Consider the following 14812-nt stretch of genomic DNA (forward strand, 5'->3'; position numbering starts at 1 on the left):
TTTTGTTGCTGTTTTCTTTATCCACTAGATGGCAGTAAAAACTCATTAAGAAACTCCAGAGATTTGATCGCTACTAAGCAAAATAGCCAATTCTCGTTTTCAAAAATGTTTGGCAAAGCATAACCTATTTTAAAGGAGTTTTGAAAACCGCGATGACCCTGAATGCAACACACTGTTCCTGTAATAACAATACAAGTGGGAACAACATTTCTCCTGTTTCCTATTCTTTTTCTTTTTGAGAAATGTAAAATCCTTTACCTTCTTTTGCTTTCTTATGTTCAAGCCTTTCTTTCTGCAAAGATTTCTCTAATCTTGACCGGTGCTCATATACAACTGAAAAAGTAAAAAAAATCAATAAACTGGATGTAAATGAGGAGTAGTTCAACAGGTAAGAAAGTGTGTGTGTGTCCATTTTGAAAACATAATATAATAATAATAATAATAATAATAATAATAATAATAATAATAATAATAATAATTGGATGTACAAGAATAGGAGGGAAGGAATCCATAACAAAATCAGCAAAAGAAAGTTCAGTGAAGTTGCACAAACCATGCAATTTGTGCATCAACAATGTGGCCTTTGGGAAATGACAGGTTGCATGCACCCAGGTAGCCAAAAGCTTGCCAGTTGGTCTTTATTTGATGGAAGATGCTGTAGTTCCATTGCAGAGCATCTGCTTGGCAAGTTAAAAGTCTTGGGGTTCCACCCAAGGTTCATCTCCAGCTAGGGTTGGGCAAAGACTTTAATCAGAAATCCTGGGGATCTGCTGCCAATCTGCGTTAATAACACTGGGCTAGATGGACTAATGGCGTGACTCAGTGTAAGGCTATACTGGCTTGCACATATATGGATATTTGCGCGCGCACACACACACACACACAATCTTCCCCCCTGCTGGAGAAGCTGAATATTCTCCAGAAACAGTGTTCAAAACTCCTGTTGTTCTTGGCGCATTTTGCAACAGGGAATTTCATTAGCGCAAGCAGTTTCTGAGCTCTGGGCGCAGTACTGCGCCTAAGATTTCAGATCTGCAGAGTGGAAGGAAAGGAGGACCTTTTTCTGCCTCCCCACTTCCAGATACTCTCTGAAGACTGGAGAAGGGACCCTCTTAAGAATATTAGAGGGGTGGGCAGGGAAAGGACTAGACCATGTGAAAAATGAACATAATATTTTAGCTGCAGTTCATTCATTTTCAGCTTTGTATTCTTGTTATAAAAAGTGCGCCTAGACATTCCGTTGTTGCGCCCATAACCTACGTTTAAGGTGCCATGTAGCTCCTAGCTTTCCTATCCCAGTTTCTAACACTGTTCAGAAGTTAGTTTCAGGTTGATCTTTTGCAACACGTTCCTCACAGGTGGAGAGAGTTCAGCTCCAAAGCCTCTTTCATAAATCCCCTCCATATAACACATGGAAGCAGGAGTGAGATCGTGCTGGTGGCCCTGCTCCAAACATTGCCACCCCTTCCTTTGTGTGCCCCACGCTCAGATGTGTGCATGAAGAGCAGGAGATCTGAAAAGAGGCCCCTATGCACACAAACCTGTAGGTACGCAATGTATAAATAATAATAATAATAATAATAATAATAATAATAATAATAATAATTTATTATTATTATTATTTATACCCTGCCCATCTGGCTGAGTTTCCCCAGTCACTCTGGGCGGCTTCCAACAGAACAGAACATTAAAATGCAATAATCTATTAAACATTAAAAGCTTCCCTAAACAGGGCTGCCTTCAGATGTCTTCTAAAAGTTTGGTAGTTGTTTTTCTCTTTGACATCTGGTGGGAGGGCGTTCCACAGGGCGGGTGCCACTACCGAGAAGGCCCTCTGCCTGGTTCCCTGTAACTTGGCTTCTCGTAGTGAGGAAACTGCCAGAAGGCCCTCGGAGCTGGACCTCAGTGTCCGGGCAGAACGATGGGGGAGGAGAGGCTCCTTCAGGTATACCGGACAGAGGCCGTTTAGGGCAGGCACCCCCAAACTGCGGCCCTCCAGATGTTTTGGCCTACAACTCCCATGATCCCTAGCTAACAGGACCAGTGGTCAGGGATGATGGGAATTGTAGTCCAAAACATCTGGAGGGCCACCAAAGTTTGGGGATGCCTGGTTTAGGGCTTTAAAGGTCAGCATCAACACTTTGTATTAGTATTATAATTATTCATGTTCCACTAATTTAAGATGGGTGTATTGTTGGTGACTGCATTTTAATGTGAGCTGATAGCTTGGTCCTTTCCCCAGTCTCTCACTTTTCTTTGCTATTATATGTACAGTGGAACCTCGGTTTATGAACACCTCGGTTTATGAATTTTCGGTTTATGAACGCCACGGACCCATCTGGAACGGATTAATTCACTTTCCATTACTTTTAATGGGAAAGTTCGCTTCAGTTTATGAACGCTTCAGTTTATGAACAGACTTCCGGAACCAATTACACCCATGTTTCAGTTTATGAACGCTTCAGTTTAAGTACTTCGCGGACCTGTCTGGAACGGATTAATCCACTTTCCATTACTTTCAATGGAAAAGTTCGCTTCAGTTTATGAACGGTTACTCCGCGGACCGTCTGGAACGGATTAATCCACTTTCCATTACTTTCAATGGGAAAGTTCGCTTCAGTTTATGAACGCTTCAGTTTATGAACAGACTTCCGGAACCAATTGTGTTCATAAACCGAGGTACCACTGTAGTCCACCTTTACAACCTGCTAGCATTACAAGAGCAAACCATCTGTGTTAACCATTTGCATGAACTTCCTTTCTTTAGCTTTCTGGTGCATTTCGAACGCACGTAATTGGGCTGAGCCCACGGCTACAGGCTCAGGGGTCTGTCGGAAGCAACAAGAAGAGATATGCTATGCACTTTAAGCTTCCCAGTCAGGAGGCATGGTCTTGCGCCATCCTGCAGGATGGAAAGGTGGGGTGCAAATATGGGAAGGGCAGCAAGGTGCCACCTCTGAGCTTATAGAGTCCCTTTCTCTCTTTGAGGAACAATTTTGGGCCGGCAGATTGGCAGTGCATACAGAATCTCAAGAGAGCTGGAGGTACCCAAGGGTCATCTAGTCCACCCCCTTGCAATGCTGGAATCTCAGCTAAAGCATCCATGACAGACGGCCACCCAACCTCTGCTTAAAAATCTCCAAGGAAGGAGAGTTCACAACCTCCCGAGGGGAGGGAGAGTGTTCCACTGTCAGAACAGCTCATACCACCAGAAAGTTTTTTCGTATCTCTATTTGGAATCTCCTTTCCTGCAACTTGAAGCCATTGATTCGAGTCCTACCTTCCAGAGCAGGGGGGAAAAACAAGCTTGCTCCATCCTCCATGTGACAGCCCTTCAGATATCTGACAATGGCTATCAAATCTCCCCTCAGTCTCCTCTTTCCAGGCTAAGCATACCCAGCTCCTTCAACTGTTCTTCATAAGGCTTGGCTTCTAGACCCTAGCTAGACCATAGCTGAGTGGCAGAACATCTGCCTTGCATACAGAAGGTACCTAGATCACCAGCATCTCCAGGTAGCACCGAGAAAGACCCAACTGCTGCCAGTCAGTGTAGACAATACCAAGTCCTTATTAGAGTTCTTTCCCATCTTTCCACCAAGAAGCTCAAAGTCACAGCATGAATGACGTTTCCCCTCCTCATTCTATCCTCACAGCAAGCCTGGGAGGCTAAGAGACAGTGAATTGACTCATGGTCACCCAAGGTGCTTCATGACAGAGATTGGATTTGAACCCTGGTCTCCCAGATCCAGGTCGGACACCCTAACCATTACACCACATGGAGTTCAAAGGACAAATGATATGGTATAAGGCAGGGATGTCCAACAGGTCGATTGCGATCTACTGGTAGATCCCCGTGAGGTTTTGGTAGATCTTTGGCTCCCTTTCTTGAGCGTCGCTAAAACTGACTCCTGCCCCTTTAACCCTCCCCCCAAAAGCTTTTTTTAACCCCTTTCTGCTCCCTAGAAAAAGCTCAACAACTTTGAGCTGAACCCCCCAAAAATGGGGGTAGATCACTGCCAGTTTTTAATTCTGAAAGTAGATCACAGTCTCTTGAGAGTTGGCCACCCCTGGTATAAGGCAACTTCCTATTTTCAGAAGACAGGATGAGGCCATTAGGGTGCTAAGACCTTTTCACAATCCTCACACAGATTACTGCCTGGTTTCAAAAGACGCAGCTTTTTTAAACTGTCTAAACTGAAAGATGCTGCAATCATTTAAAGATTCCAGATGTGTGTGTTTTAAAAACGCATATAATGGAAGCTGTTCTCCTCCCCTTCTGCTTATGTACATAGTGCAATGCGGGAGGGAAAAGGGATACGAAGGTTATAAACAGGAAAAAATCAGTTGGTAGCAGTCAATGGTGGCCCAAAGGGATGATAAACCTAATCACACATCAACACACAGTCAATACATGCCAAGTGAACTAGCAATAAATCAAGTAAAGTCAGAATTATCTTCCATCTGATTATGCATTCTTTCCACCCTTTAATTGGAGCATGGGCGAGGGGAGAAAAAGAACACAATGGAACTGAAAATTAAAAGCCTTTTTCTTCCCCTGCCTTTCTGTCACACACACACACACCCCAGTAGATGTGACTTGATTGCAAATTATCATATTATGTGAATAATTCACTCATTCACCCTGGCGCCGTGGAGCAACGGATCCCTCCGGCGCCCCCCGTCCCGTTTCCCAGCGAGGCGGGCGGGCGCAGCGCAGCCGCCACAGGCGCTGCTGCACGGCGGGCGGGCGGGCGGGCAGGCACAGCGCGGTTGCCGTGGGCGCAGCTGCGAGTTGAACCGACCGGCCAGCGGGTGGGCGCAGCTCGCGGCGCCCTCCTGGCGGCCCTGTGCCGTAGTGCCCTGCGCCACCGGGGATCTACCTAGAGCCGGCCCTGCCTGTGGTGAAGGACAGCTGAGAAATCTTATAAAAAGGTACAGGGGACACGGGTGGCACTGTGGTCTAAACCACTGAGCCTCTTGGGCTTGCCGATTGGAAGGTTGGCGGTTCAAATCCCCGCAACAGCTCCCATTGCTCTGTCCCAGCTTCTGCCAACCTACCCATTCGAAAGCACACCAGTGAAAGTAGATTAATAGGTACTGCTGCGGCAGGAAGGTAAACAGCGTTTCCGTGCACTCTGGTTTCTGTCACAGTGTTCCGTTGCACCAGAAGCAGTTTAGTCATGCTGGCCACATGACCCAGAAAGCTGTCTGTGGACAAACGCTGGCTCTCTCAGCCTGAAAGTGCCGCAACCCATAGTCGCCTTTACTGGACTTAACCGTCCAGGGGTCTGTTGTGACGTGGGGTTCGTGATTTCAGCTCTCTTGACATAATATGCTGGAAACAGTTCTCTAGTAACACTTCTTTATTAAAGCAAACAAGACTGGGCTCTGAGGAGAGGAAAGCTATATTTATAGGGACAGGGGACTAGCTAGAAAGGGACAGGGGACTAGCTAGACATTTTGGAGGGAACAATATCAGGCAATCACAGTGCTGCCTTTTGGAGGGAACCGATAAGACAGAGGATCCAAATACAGCAGCTTAAATGAACCAATAGTAGCTGTACCTTCTGGAACCAAAAGACAGTTATACCCTAATGCAAATACAGACAATAGTAATACAGATATAAAATCCTTTGACTCAATACACAACAGGGTCCTTTACCGTTTTACCTTTACTTACAAATTACTGAGGTGTAAAGTGATGGCTTCTAGTCATGACAGCTGAATGCTACCTTCAGGATCAGAGGAAGCATGACTCTGAGTAAAAGTTCCTTGGGGAACAAAAACAGGAGATAGACATTGTCCTCCTGCCCTGCTTGTGGGTTTCCCATAGGCACCTGGCTGACCAATGTGCTGGATTTGACAGACCTTTGGTCTGATCCCGCAAAGCTCTCATATTGCTCTTATGACCTGATGTTGCAAAGAAAATGAGACGTGGTGTTCTGAACCATATTCCCCAATACACTGGTGCCTCGACTTACGAATTTAATCCGTTCCAAAGGCGGAACGTAGGTCGAAAAATTCGTAAGCCAAAAAGCGCCATTGGAAACACGATTTCCCATAGGAATGGATTGGAAACGAAAAAATTCGTAAGCCGAAGCAACCCCATCTAAAAATTCGTAAGTCGGAAAAACCCTATCTAAAACTGCCGCGGTTTCCATTCGGATGTCGAGAAATTCGTAAGCGTGTGGCCATTTTACCCACTCGTAAGTCGAAAAATTCGGTTGTTGAGTCGTTCATAAGTCGAGGTACCATTGTAATAACCCAGAGGTCGCATCCTCATCCTTCTATCCTTGGTTCTCCTCCTTGACCTCAGCGGAATTTAAGCAAGCTAGTTGTGTGCTGGACAGCAGCCTCCAATTTATTAAATTCCATCTCAGAGGGTGGTTTGTATTCATTTCACTTACACAACAGCCCTATCTTAACTTGGAACAGCTGCTCAGCTTGTCCTAAACCCATCAACCTGTTTCATCCTTACAAACCTAAATCAAAGAAACGCTGCTAGGAATGACCTGAACAGCTGTGTTTCCAAGTCTCTATACTCGGTTCAGCAAGAATCAGCACACTTTGTGCAGTGTTAAGATGGTGCTGTTTCTGGTATGAAACAATTCTGCCAGTTCAGCATTCTGTACTTCCCTCAATGTCCTGTGGAAATGTGCAAACAGACTGTAGTGACAATACTCCTCACTTTAAAATTACTGATTGATTTTAGCGGGAATGTTACCCTGAAGATCCCAAAAGCAATTATTCCCTATGTGTAAATAATGAAAAGTTATCAACATAACAATAATAATTGAAACTACTATCTTATGTTTTAACATAAATTATAATATCATCGAAAAGTGCATTTATTTCAGTAATGCAACTTATTTTTTTATTTTAATTTTTACAAATGCTTTCTTTTGGAAATCCCACAGTAATAAAACAAATAGTTACAATAATACAAAAATAAACAAAAATAAACATCGCTTTTACATTTCATTAATTACATTCCATTTATAGAGAGCCAGTGTGGTGTAGTGGTTAAGAGCGGTAGACTCGTAATCTGGGAAGCCGGGTTCACGTCTCTGCTCCTCCACATGCAGCTGCTGGGTGACCTTGGGCTAGTCACACTTCTCTGAAGTCTCTCAGCCCCACTCACCTCACAGGGTGTCTGTTGTGGGGGAGGAGGGGAAAGGAGATTGTTAGCCGCTTTGAGACTCCTTCGGGTAGTGATAAAGAGGGATATCAAATCCAAACTCTTCTTCTTCTATAATTGACCCGCCTAACAACAACTAATTACAATTACAACAAATAAAGGCTTGACATATCTTGCTTTGCATGTCATGCATCTATCTGATATATTGGTTTCACCTTTTAAATTGCGTTACTGAAATAAATGCACTTTTTGATGATATTCTAATTTTCTGAGTTTCACCTGTAAGACCATGGAAAATTCCCCAAAGTTTTAATACACTTTTTGGAGATGCCAGGGACTGGTCCTGCCCTCTGAAACCCAAAGCAATAACAACTAATAATGATATGTAACAATAAGGCTAGTTATGTCTGGTCAGGAACGAATCCAGCCCGTCTCCCCCATCAGCGGTCAGCATGCAGCTCTAGGGAATTCCGACAGCCCTTTCCCGACGATTTATTACGACCCATGTCTTGGAGACACTGAGTCCAGCAGAGATAAAACGCAGATGGAGCCAGGCTGAGGTTGTGTACTGAAAGCTACTTTATTAAGTGTAAGGCAGAACAAAAGGAAAACATGTCTCCTCTCGCTGAGAGAAGTCTGAAGAAAAAACAAATGGAAACAGAAAACAGAAAACATCCGCTCCCGTGATTCCAACAATCTTTACTGAAATGCATAACAGAGGCATGTTACCTGCACAGTGAGAGGAATAGAAACCTAACAAGTTACTCTCAATTGCCATAGGACTGCATAATCAAAGGGTGGCTTACTCTCTGACCTCTCCCACCAGCCAGGGCATTAAGGGCACTTGGAGGCTGTACCTTGTCTCTTATAAAGAATACCATGCCAATGGGGAGTAAAACCTGGTCCCATCCATTGGCCAGTGCAGAAGAAGCTGCCCCAATGCTTGCTTTCCTCTTCCCTCCCTATTCCTTTTTATTTTAGTATTGCGGCTATTAGATTGTGGGCCTGCAGGCAGGGGCTCTCTTATCTTTTGATACATATATAATGCTTAGGTAATTTTAGGTGCTTTGTAAGTGTTTAACAGTCTGCATAGTGCTTAACAATAATGAAAAATATTAATAACTAGCAAATAATGCTGTGCCTATATTGAAACATCTGATTTAAATAATCTGGTTTAAATACCAGCAAAACATTGACCTTCTGACATCTGTAGTCCAATTCATCACCACAGCCATAGTTTCAGGGTGTTACAAAACTGTGAACTTCTAAACCCAAAGATGAAATCATCTTTTCATTACTCTTATTTTTAAAATTAAAGAAAGAAAGATGGAACTCTAATTAAACATGGGTGTTATTTTAATTAAAAATGAATTCTTCCAAATTTCAAGTTAGAAGTGCATAGTGGATTTTTCCCCTGGCTGTTTGTATGCACACTTAAAAAAAATAGGCCCACTGTATAAAAGCAGAATCACTGTCCTCCCAAAAATTTCCACTTGGCATAAGAAGCTTCTGAAAACCAAGAGCTTATTCATTCCTTCTGCATTCTCTCATTTCCTTTCAATAAAGCAAGTACCTCAGTACAGAGGGCACTATTAGAAACTTGCATGTTGCAAATTCATATAATTAATGTCATCGGTATATTGGAAGCCTTAACTGGAGTGGGCGGACATTTATTCTTCCACTTCATAATTATAAAATGACAATCGAAAGGATGAGAAATGTTCAGAAAGGATAGGATCTACTAAAGGCTATTAGCTAGGAAGGACATTTGCAGGGGGTAGACACCTCTGATTGCCAGGTCCTGGGGACAAGCAATGGGTAAGAGGCTTTATGGTTAAGAGGCTCACATCTGCTAGAGACCCCCCCCCCAAAAAAACCCCAATTCACTAGAGACTCTCCAACCTGATGCTCTCAATGTTTCTTGAAATGTTAATGTCCATCATCCCTGGCCAACATCTGAGGGAACCAGTTTGGGGAAGTCTCAGAGGTGAGCCTCACTGAGTCCAATGGGACTTGACAATTTAAAGTGTGTCTGGGGCTGCAGACGAAGCACTGCTTTCTCCTGCCTTAAACTTAAAACCGCAGCGAGTGCACAGATATGAAAATATATTTTATTCTGGCAGAACCAAGAACCACGGTGCAGATCTATAACAACTAAGGACACAATTTTGCCTTAGCAGTGTTGTTGTCATTGCTTTTAACATTGTTGTTGCTGTTTAGTCATTTAGCCGTGTCCGACTCTGCATGACTCCATGGACCAGAGCACGCCAGGCACTCCTGTCTTCCACTGCCTCCTGCAGTTTGGTCAGACTCATGTCGGTAGCTTCGAGAACACTGTCCAACCATATCGTCCTCTGTCATCTCCGTCTCCTAGTGCCCTCAATCTTTCCCAACATCAGGGTCTTTTCCAGGGAGTCTTCTCTTCTCATGAGGTGGTCAAAGTATTGGAGCCTCAGCTTCAGGATCTGTCCTTCCAGTGAGCACTCAGGGCTAATTTCCCTCAGAATGGATAGGTTTGATCTTCTTGCAGTCCATGGGACTCTCAAGAGTCTCCTCCAGCACCATAAATCAAAAGCATCAATTCTTTGATCAGCCTTCTTTATGGTCCAGCTCTCATTTCCATACATCACTACTGGGAAAACCATAGCTTTAACTATACTGTACGGACCTTTGTCGGCAAGGTGATGTCTCTGCTTTTTAAGATTCTGTCTAGGTTTGTTATTGCTTTTCTCCCAAAAAGCAGGCGTATTTTAACATAAATAACTTTACAGACAACGTTTTGGCTAGGACTCTGTTTCAAAAGTCACTCCATCCTTGATGCGACAGCAGAATTGGTTTTCTAAGATGTTAGGGAGCTTATCTGATCCTAACATTTTAGATCCAAACATTATGGGATTCTAGTATTTTTCTTGGCTCAGTCCTCATCTCCAACCGATTCTTGCCAGAGAGGAAAAACCCAGGAGGGAGATGTGGTTACCAACATCTCAAAACTGTTAAAGCCACTTCCTCAAAGCAGTTTTGTTACACAAGGCTTAAGACAGATACACTCAAGCCCAAATCTTATGTAGAAAAGCAGAACTAGCAGTGCAGCCAAGGAAGGCCCTTGAATTTATATACATTATGAAGATTCACACCTTCAGTGTCACACATTTTTGCTATACACATTAACCACAACATAAACACACACACAAATTTAATGACCTGTGTGTGCTTCCCCACCCCCACGTTCAACACATTTAGAGTTATCTAGAAGTGCAAAGCATAGGATTTCCAGGTATTTTGAGGCTCAAGACTCAAAGAGAGTGGGGGCTATGAGATAAAGAGAGGTGCCCAGCAGATCAGAGGGTGGAAACTGGTAGGAGAAGCTGTGCCAGCTGCATCAGCATGGAGCCTGGTGAACATGGAAGGGGACATTCAATAGCAAAAGCCTTCAAGCCATGTAGAAAATACTCTTACCCCTGAAGTTTAGGACATTCCCTTAGAGATCACGATGTTTGTGGAGTGTAAAAAATAGGTGGAGATTTAGATCCGGCCAACAGACCAGATCCTTATTTCCCCAACCCCTACAGGCCAAATTTGACAGGTGGGCAGGGCCACCCACCTAAGAATCACCCAATGTTACAATGACAGCAGGTGGCCCATTTTTGCCCACAAGGTTTAAAATCAAAGGGTTCAGATGAAGGCACTGTGCTTTTCAAGCACCGATGATCAGCTGATTGTCGGCACCTGCAGATCCGTGTGGGCGGCTATTTGCAAGCCTCTCCAGTCCCCTGATTGACAGGGCTTGCAAAGCGTTGTGCAGGGGGATTTGCAGGTGCCAACAATCAGATGACATGGGGTGCCTGGAAACCGCAGACCAGTCATGTATTTATCTACCCCACACCTGGCATCAAACAGGGGGAGGCCTGGTGGGGCCCATGGGCTGGAGGTTCCCCACCCCCTGGCTTAAAATTCTGAAATACACAGCAAACCCCGAGACGTGAGCAACCTAAGGATGCACACTATTATCTGCTGCAAGAAGGTAGGAAGGGATGGATGGGAGAAAGTCACGAGGCGGGAGTCCAAGGCACAAAACGGATTCATTGGCTAAGGTACCGTTAAGGATTCCCCACTGGGGTGCACCTGTTTCCCATTAATCCAAATAACTGAATTTAGATAAGACCTTCTAGTCTGTGAATGTAACTGTGCATTACTAGAGCATACATTAGCAGGATGTTTCGCAATGTGATTTTCCTTCTTGCCCAACAAGTCCAAACAAGCGTAAAAGCCATAAAACTTCACTTCTCCACTTCCAACAATTCCGTAGGAGTATTTTATTTCCAGAATGAAAAGTAGAAACGTTTATTAGTCAGTTTCCACTTCCCAACCCAGGGAAAACAGCCTCGCCAATTTTGAATCTCCATCCATGCATTGTTGTTTATTATTTGTCATTATTGCTAGGGTTGCCCCTGACCATAGAATTGAAATAGCATCACATTCAAGACCTTAGATATCAATTAGCACTTTGGGCATGTTATGTCAGCAGGTATTTAGAGTCCAAGTAATTTTTACAGAGAATCAGAATGACTGTCACAAAACAAAGCTGATGTACTGCAGAGGCTAACAGACAATGCCAGAGATCAGGGAGTCACGAGTTTGGATCTTGCTTCTGCCACAAACTCGCAAGGGGGCCTTAGGCAAGCCAGTCTCTCTCTCAGGCTCAGTCAGCCCACCTATAATATACTATAATATAATACACACTAACTTTACGATGTTATTGTAAGGATTACAAGAGGGTAATGTATGTGAAAGCACTCTGAATACTTAAAACACTATACAAGTGTCAAATATGGTTACTGCTTTCAAGCTGCTAATGGAAAGATTGTTCTGAGAGCTGAACAATCATGTGAAGAATGTGAAGATTTGCTGGTTTTGACACCAGCTGCATCTACTACTGCTGCTGCTAAAAGTTCCATGGTGCCATCTGTAGAGATGCCATGGTCAGACTGTTAAGGGAGTTTTATGGATAAATGTAGACTGCGGGAAGTATCCTTCACTGTAAAGCTATTTTTTTCCATTTAGAGTCCTGACATTTAAGCCAAATGACACTGTGATCCTATAGAAGTTGACTCCAAAGTAAGACCACTTGAGTTCAATGGGACTGTTGCTGCAATACTAAGCACATTTAGCAGAGGAGTCGTGTTTAAACAAACTTACCAAGGGAGTAGCGTTTCATACCACTTTAAACAGTTATGGCTTCCCCCAAAGAATCCTGCAAAGTGTAGTTTAAGGGAGCTGAAAGCTGGTTGTTGTTGTTTAGTCGTTTAGTCATGTCCGACTCTTCGTGACCTCATGGACCAGAGCATGCCAGGCACTCCTGTCTTCCACTGCCTCCCGCAGTTTGGTCAAACTCATGTTCGTAGCTTCAAGAACACTGTCCAACCATCTCATCCTCTGTCGTCCCCTTCTCCTTGTGCCCTCCATCTTTCCCAACATCAGGGTCTTTTCCAGGGAGTCTTCTCTTCTCATGAAGTAGCCAAAGTACTTGAGCTTCAGCTTCAGGATCTGTCCTTCCAGTGAGCACTCAGGGCTGATTTCCTTAAGAATGGATAGGTTTGATCTTCTTGCAGTCCATGGGACTCGCAAGAGTCTCCTCCAGCACCATAATTCAAAAGCATCAATTCTTCAGCGATCAGCCTTCTTTATGGTCCAGCTCTCACTTCTTAACAGACATAGCTGCCAAGTTCTCCCCCTTTTTAAGGGAAATTCCCTTATGCTGAATAGGCTTCCTCGTGAGAAAAGGGAAAACTTGGCAGCTATGAACAGACCCCTATTCTTCCCCACACATAACTACAATAACCAGAGATTTAACGATCAAACTCTCTTCCCAGGGAATTCTAGGAACTGTGAAGGGAAGAACGGCCTCTTAACAACCCTGAACAGACTACAGTTCCCAGAATTCCTTGGGGGAAGCTATGACAGTTTAAAGTGGTATGATATGCTACTTCCTTGGTAAGGGAGATGGGGCCTTGCTAGTCACTTGGAAACAGGCTGCTTTTTCTATTAAGATAGCCCACACCTGCCCACACTCGACAAAAGGTCCGTTTTAAAAACTTGCATAATAAGGAAGCACTCCAAAAAACATTTTTTCCATCCACAATATCCAATAATTAAGAAAGGAGGACCATCTAGGCTAACACAGAGATAATTTTTCATGGGTATGTCAATAAATTAAGATGCCTAATGCATGTAATTAGTAAAGCTTTGATTACTGTCTGTAAAGGGTGCTGGACTACAAGAGCTATTCAGTAATTAAGTTTGTTAATTGGCTCCATCCAGGGATGAAACTAAGCTGCTGGAAATTAGAAACCAATCCCTTTGGCATTTAATCAGAAATATTAAAAGGAAGGGGTGCTGGGGGATAGAACAAATGTGACAAAAACCCACATTTGTCCTCCTGTATAAATATTTAGAACAGTTTCCCCTTCCAAGGAACCTGAAAAACCTGCACAGTGGCTAGAAAAGGCTTGACTGAATATCTTATTTATTATCTGAAAAGAGGCCATACATTTGCAAGTGACACAATAATAATAATAATTTATTATTTATACTCCACCCATCTGGCTGGGTTTCCCCAGCCACTCTGGGCAGCTTCCAACAGAAATATTAAAATACACTAATTTTTTAAAGATTTAAAGCTTCCTAAACAGGGCTGCCTTCAGATGTCTTCTAAAAGTCTGGTAGTTATTTTTCTCTTTGACATCTGGTGGGAGGGCGTTCCACAGGGTGGGTGGCACTACCAAGAAGGCCCTCTGCCTGGTTCCCTGTAACTTGGCTTCTCACAGCGAGGGAACCGCCAGAAGGCCCTTGGTACTGGACCTCAGTGTCCAGGCAGAACGATGGGGGTGCAGACGCTCCTTCAGGTATACTGGACCGAGGCCATGCAAATGTGTGTCGTCTTTTGGGGGGGGCAGAGGGCCCAAATCTCATACAGAAAACCCTGTTGGCACCCTTGGTTTTTGAAGTTACAAGTACAATAAAACATCCTCCATAACACCCAGGAGGCAACAGAGAAATCTAGCACATCCAGAGTGTTGATTTTAATAAACATAGGGGACAATCCTTAACCCTGGCCAGAGTGGCAGCAAAAGGCTTGATGGAACACCACAGCCAGCCTGCTGTTTGGGGAAGCACACTCTGGCATTCTCGCTGGCAGAGGGGGAAACCTGTGCCAAGGTGGACCGGGTGTTTGCATTGCTCTGTTAGATTGCAATCTTATTGAAGCTTTCTTCTAGGAAAGCTGCCATAGCCAGGCCCATAAGTCCTCATGCCATATTCCAGTAGCTCTACAAACACTCAGTACCTGTGGCATCTATGGCACCCATAGCTTAGACTTGATACCCTGAAATAAAAGCTATTACTGCATCATTTGATACAGAGGCTAGAATTGCATATTTCAGGACAGGATCCAGTGCCGTTTTTCTAGAAAAAAAGGTGCTGGAACTCACCATGAATGCCTCCCTTATTCTCTTATAATGGCAATGACGCGTGCCAGAACTGAGTTCCAGAGAGTTCCGGCTGAAAAAAACACCCTGGTCATATTACACTGGGGACTTTGTAATCAAGAGACACAAACCATGTGAGTTTATGACACTGAAGGCAATTTTAACCTGAAACAGGTGACTGGGACAAAGG

At 43.9% G+C, this 14812-nt stretch overlaps 1 protein-coding gene across 3 annotated transcripts in view; it reads right to left on the bottom strand.

Moving 5' to 3' along the window:
* The window catches only part of GOLIM4 (golgi integral membrane protein 4), a 56166-nt gene that overhangs the window by 27629 nt on the left and 13725 nt on the right, over positions 1–14812 (bottom strand). For all 3 annotated transcript variants that reach the window (XM_060274400.2, XM_060274399.2, XM_060274401.2), the window contains exon 2: positions 259–333. In XM_060274400.2, the coding sequence (XP_060130383.1) occupies positions 259–333 (75 nt within the window). The remainder of the gene's footprint in view (positions 1–258; positions 334–14812) is intronic.

This window comes from Zootoca vivipara, chromosome 5 (genome assembly GCF_965207765.1).
Source record: "Zootoca vivipara chromosome 5, rZooViv2.hap1.1, whole genome shotgun sequence".
Classification (NCBI taxonomy): domain Eukaryota; kingdom Metazoa; phylum Chordata; class Lepidosauria; order Squamata; family Lacertidae; genus Zootoca; species Zootoca vivipara.